The sequence below is a fragment of the Dipteris shenzhenensis genome, chromosome 2 (genome assembly GCF_047967505.1).
Source record: "Dipteris shenzhenensis isolate YYH24624 ecotype China chromosome 2, Dip_SZ_1.0, whole genome shotgun sequence".
Classification (NCBI taxonomy): Eukaryota; Viridiplantae; Streptophyta; class Polypodiopsida; order Gleicheniales; family Dipteridaceae; genus Dipteris; species Dipteris shenzhenensis.
The window spans coordinates 57,344,983-57,350,834 of record NC_141597.1 but is presented as its reverse complement, the minus strand read 5'-3'; the positions used below and the strand labels follow the sequence as shown (position 1 = coordinate 57,350,834).

Below are 5,852 nucleotides of genomic sequence, written 5' to 3'. Positions count from 1 at the left end.
CTTCAAGACATATATTGTTGACTTGTTCAAGAACATGGCAAAAATAATTCCATAGAGAAAAAGCTATTACAGAGCCTCCATTTTCTTTGCAAAACTTGCATGGTTGCCGTTTTGACTTCAACAAATTTTAAACCTTGAAATTTTGTTTTACACAATATGATATAACATCAAATCATGAGTAATCATTTTTTAACCATTCAATTAGGTTTCAAAAGCTCTTAGTCCAATATAATGGAGCTTCTGCACCATTGAAACCTTGTATATCTCCCTAATGGCCTTATAATACTATAAAAGTGTGGGAATATATCTTATATAACCCATGTTACTATGTACAACCCTATGTATAACCATACATGACCTGAAACTTTTCTTAAGGAATATATTACCTTTAACTTTACACTATATCACTCTCTAGGCTCAACTCTAGGCTCAAGTATTATAATTCCTCATTTGCATAGACTCAAAAAAAGATGATAAAACTCTCACATTCAGCCAATTTAAGGACTTGAAAAATGTAACATTATCTTTGATATACATAGAATTTTCCATCCATATATAGAAACCTTAAAATACAAATATCTATTTTGAGAAAAAAGTCACTCATTACGAGTCATTTTAAATCTGTTTAACAACAAAAATAAGAGAAAATGGCAATCAGATCCTAGAGACATCCCTAAAATTTGGACTCTTTTCCCTAAATTTTGGACTCTTTTATTCAAACAGGATGCTTTTGTCCATATAGCAATGATTATAATTTTATAGATCCAAAAAAATACGCATTCAGAACTTGTAAGACCCAATTTCCACAAAATTTAAAGCTGTTGTTTTGACCACCAGGATTTTAGGGTGGACAAATTCTATAAAATTTAATCCTAGGACACGAAATTATAACTTACAATGTTTTTAAATTAAATTTATGATCATAAGAAAGGACATGATAAAGATAGGATATGAAAAATCATTGCATGTCATGAAAATTCCTCAAACATGGCCACTTAGCAAGACATTTTTATGCCTTAGGACACTTTAATTTCCCTTTACCAAACTAGTGTTAATTAAGTTAACTATCTTGGAGAAGTGTGAGTAACGATTGAATTTTTAAATTTTATATAAGAGAAACCAATAATATTAAAAAACACAAGACTTTTTGCATTTGTATACGCCCGTTAAGCTACCAAGCAATGTCCATGACATGCCATTTAGTAAACCTTGACATGCTATTTAGAAAACCTTAAACTGCTTACACCCATAAATCTTAAAAATTTTGAACTTCAAGCTTCTTGTATCTGTTAAGAAAAATGTTGAACTTAAGGTTTCTATTGTAAAAACGATCTTTAGAACAAGGCACGCTCCCAAGAACGCGGGGGAGAGAGAGAGAGATTGATTGATTCATTGCTTGTTTTAGCATTGCTTATTTTAGAGGTCAAATTTAGTTGTAGCTCATGATTCATAAGACACACGAGAGGGCGATGCTCGATCGAATCTTTCAATCCGATGTATCGTATAAGAGCGAGCGACATCAGTTTCATAGCAGTGAACTGAGAGAGATCCAACATCTACAATTTTGCTCTAGTGAAACTTCAATCAGATGTATCATATAAGAGCGAGACATCATCTGCATAGCAATGACCTGACAGCGATCGAATATCCAACAAGCTAGGAAGCAGCAGCTGTTGGGCGCACGTTGCTCAACAGGAACATCATCAACTCTTTCAATCCCGTGAGAGCGACACATTATCTTCATAAAGAGCCAGCATTTTTAAGAGGAGCACCATGGGCGGGCTCATACTAGGAAAGCAGCATCTGTTCTGCATCGTCAAAATATGACACAACAGAAAGAGGATCTAGGATGGCAGCAAATTATTCGCTGCTGAATTTGACAGCAATCAAAGAGGACAATAGGCTCGAGTTTATGCCAGAACGATCTGTGTTAATACTCATGATCAAATTCTCAATGTGCTCAGGATCGTCGAATCCAGCTCATTCTGTTCAGACTTGTAGTTACATTCCCACAAGGCGAAAGGAGAACTGTATATACATGCAGCAAATGGAGATCGATACAATGGAGATGCCGGAAAAAAGAAAACAAGCTAGCAACAAGATGAAAGCAGACGTAGAATTAAGCTAAAACGTGATGGGTTTTGGACAGAAGGGAGCCCCGCAGTTGTATCAGCGGCAGGCCAGAAAATCAGAGGAGATTAGGGACAGATTTTGAGAAATGGGTTGCTGATGATCCATCGGCGATGGCGATGAGCTCGGATGAGCTTGCGAGTTCCTCCTCCTTTTGTAGCTCGCTTTGAAACACGCCTGCCTCAGACGCTTGGTCCTCTCTGCCAGGTCCGCCCCTGGCTGCTCCTCCATCAATTTCTTCTGTTCTTCCAACTCCTTCACGGCATTCAGCACCCTGGGGGAGGTCTTTACGCCTTGATCCCTTGCCAGATCCTGCCACAGATCAATCAGTCAACAACGTGTTGGCTATTCGTAGCTCGCTTGAAAAATCAAACGAAACAGAGTACAACTACAATCACTGACAGACGACATCACGGATTCACGGTAACATCCAACACAAGATTGCAAAACGTAAAAAACATCAGCAGCTCATCAGTGTCAATCACGTCCTCCCATTGTAACAATCTTACACTCGCGAAGCCAAGACGCCAGCTTAGGCAGAGCCTCCGCGATCATGACCAATTCACCACTTCTCTCGGGTCATTTTTTCAGCATGGCAGAAAAACCTTGCACTACTGAACCCGATCGGCAAACGCTCTGGCCGATACTCATGAGCCACCCCAAACGGCACGTCGTGAGTTGCTCTGATACTGATCAAGCGTCATGTTTTTGACTGAAACGAACTGCTGCTTCTAGCTCGTGTAAGTACAGCCATCAGGCGAACAAAGGATAGCAGAACAGGTCTACAACTGACAAACGAAATCACCGGGACAATCAAATGCGTCTCTAAAGAAGACTTTGCGACACCTTGAGAAGAATCAGCGGCGAGACCAGCTAGAGACTGAGTACGTGCACAGGAGGCGAAGCTTGAAATGAAGAGAAGGTCCATGGATCGTCTGAATTGGAGAGTACAAATACCTGAATGTTGTTGATGAGGCTCTCTAGGCTCTTCATCTTCCTGTGCGGCCAACGAGGAATGCCGAATTCCCTGCACCTCTTCTTCAAGACTGTGAGGCCGACCTTGAGCTCCTTCGAAGCTTGCATAATAGGCATGTTGAAGTACTGGGAGAGCTCCTGCAGAGATATCTCTGTAATCCTGTCGCATGTACCTGACCTTTGTAACGAATGCACCTCCGAATTCTGCCGGCCCGGAGTGCTCCTCCTGGTTGGCCTTCCGCTCCAGTGACGATCGCTTGATGTTGCGGGAGAGTCGCCGAAGTCCTGAAACGGTTTGCCGAAAAGTTTCAGGTGATCTCGTCCATCCCCCCAGCGTACATCACTCGATGTTGCTGAAGAATTGGCGTTCTCCTGAAATAGACCGCTTGCATTTGACGTAGAATTTTGGATACTGAATTCTGACGGGGACAATATTTGCGCCAGAGTGAGATCTTGTCCGGCTTCCTGGTCCCTCGGCATTGATCCGATGCTATGATCGCTGCACCGAGATGTGGGCGATTGTTTCCTGTTGCAGTCACTTGCGTACATGCTAGCGAGAGGACTCTCCAGCCCAAAACAATCAAGGGAAAAACAATCCATTTCGCGGTCCTGCGCTTCTGTCATGGCGGAAACTTGGAGACTCGCTGATGTGCCGAGCTCAAGGTTAAGAACGCCACTGCCTGCTGTCTCCTCCTCTAACGGAAAGTCTGGGACATGCAAGTTTAAGTCTAGGAGGGAGGGGCTCCAAAGAGATGGATCCGCTGCATTTTGGCTTGCAAACGACGACGAAGTAGGGCTTGAAGAATTCAAGGTTGCTGCAACATAGGGATCGTATGGATCCTCATTAGCGCTTCTAGGTTCGATACAATTATCAATGCGACCATACAGTAGAGAACATAAATTCTTTCGGGATTCCAACGCAACGACGCTGGGAGTTGAATACCTTGATTCAGGTCTGCAAAGCTGGTTCGCCATGTCCCCAGCACAAGCGTTGAAGAAATCCGAGGACTTGCCAGTTCTAAATCAGACCCCCACTCGTGCCATATATCCGACCGAAGAGCTTGAGGGGTTCTGTCTGGTGTTTCCAGACCAGGAATTTCGCTCTCCGAGAATGCTTCCGAAGAGATGGATAGGGTTGGAAGCGTCCAACACGAGCTTTTCACGGTTGAGTTCTCTTCGCTGCGGCCATCTCCAATGTCAGTTACAAACGTACAAGATGTTGACCCCAAAGTAGAGTCGAAGCTTTGAGAGTTTGCCGCAGCAGCCTCAACTAATCGAAGATCGTGAGCTAGGGAGGGTATGTTCTTCCATTCAGCATTTCTACAGAGAAAGGAATCAGCGAAGTCATCAGAAAATGGAAGCTTTCAACACCCGTAAGCGCTAAGAATGCTTCTTACAGTGACTGCAGTGTTGATTCTTGCAAGACCTGGAGGGACTGAGCAACGCTATCATGGTGGTCTCGTTAGGACAATCGCTTCGGAATTCAAGCACGCTTTTCCACCCATCGCTCTCTTGCATCTTCTTGAGGGCGATGATGTACTGCTTCAATTTGAGAGCTGTGAAGGTGCGGAAGCATGCCGAGGGGATGGGCTGGCCTACGCGAGAGTAATCCCCTGGATTGAGCAGGAACTCCTGCTGAATCGAAAACACGGTGCCATGTTGATCGTAAAGGTGAATGCTTCTTATATACTCTGCACGAAATGCAGCGAAAAATCTGTGAGAAAGCAGGAAGGGTGAGACGATAATGCGCAACAAGAAAGCAAGCAAGGAGGACGTCCCGTTATGCAAAGAGGCCGACGTAGAGGGCTGGCTCTTGTGACGTTACAAAGTGCAGAGAGGGAGAGAAACGGACCTGCTTTGCGGGTGTCACGGAAGACGGCAAGAGCAAGGAGGCAACGGGGAAAGTCAAGACAGGAGTGGGGGAGGTCCATGGGCAGGATGAGGAAGAAAGAGAGAGGTGCTGGAGGATGTGGAGCTGGGAGGCAAGGGAAAGAAATGAGGGAGGATTTTGAAGGGCAATATCTGAGGGAGAATCTAAGGGAGGGAGGGAGGGAGGATTGGCACGAGATGGTGGAGAAGGAAGCAAGTGAGCTATGGAGGTGTGTGTGCGTGTGAGAGAGACACAGAGAGAGAGAGCGGGGGGGGGGGGGGGGGGGCGGGGGGGAGGGAGGGAGGAGGAACAGAAAGTTGATTGAAGCGTTACGTTGTGGGTTGGAAGATATAGTAGGGGAGATGGGGAGAGAGAGAGAGAGAGAGAGAGCGCTTTTGAAAGATAGGAATGACTACAAAGAGAGAGAGGACGGTTTGCAGAGTGGGAGGAGGAGAGAGAGAGAGAGAGAGAGAGACGATGGTGCTGAGAGCGAGAGAGACAGAGAGAGAGAGATGATGGTGCAAAGCGTAGCTTGCAAGAAAGAATTGAGAGTGCTGGTGATTTCTGTCAGCACTTTTACACGAACAAGACCAACACTAACAGTAAACACTGAGAGAGAGAGAGAACGATTTTGCTTGTTCGGACATGAGACGCAGCTGCAGCAGCAGCAGCACAAGATGATGAAGACGAGTCTCGCCGCGGATCGATCAACCACGTAAAATCGATTGACGACGACGATGATAGTTTCTAGTCGATCGACGACGACGACGACGACGACGACGACGGAGATGGTCTCACGTAATTGTTCGATGGATCTCTTGTTATTATGAGGTTGCTTGCCTGCCCCGAGGTAACGTCCCTTGTTTGTTTCTCTCTT

At 44.8% G+C, this 5,852-nt stretch overlaps 1 protein-coding gene across 1 annotated transcript; it reads right to left on the bottom strand.

Moving 5' to 3' along the window:
• Positions 1 to 1,645: 1,645 nt before the first annotated feature.
• On the bottom strand, positions 1,646 to 5,175 carry LOC147905032 (uncharacterized). The gene is made up of 5 exons (XM_087397334.1): positions 4,958 to 5,175; positions 4,532 to 4,796; positions 4,049 to 4,425; positions 3,088 to 3,920; positions 1,646 to 2,442 (listed from the first exon to the last, which is right to left on the bottom strand). Exons 1-5 carry the CDS (start codon positions 5,034 to 5,036, stop codon positions 2,170 to 2,172), a joined length of 1,827 nt encoding a protein of 608 aa, XP_087253460.1. The 5' UTR covers positions 5,037 to 5,175; the 3' UTR covers positions 1,646 to 2,169.
• Between the last annotated feature and the right edge of the window lie 677 nt (positions 5,176 to 5,852).

Bases quoted from the DNA above. Each gene is read 5' to 3' on its own strand.
- LOC147905032 (XM_087397334.1), bottom strand. From the start codon at position 5,036: ATGGACCTCCCCCACTCCTGTCTTGACTTTCCCCGTTGCCTCCTTGCT. The intron at 4,797-4,957 runs GTCCGTTTCTCT...CATTTCGTGCAG, and splicing joins CCGTGACACCCGCAAAGCAG to AGTATATAAGAAGCATTCAC. The intron at 3,921-4,048 runs GTATTCAACTCC...CCTATGTTGCAG, and splicing joins CTTTGCAGACCTGAATCAAG to CAACCTTGAATTCTTCAAGC.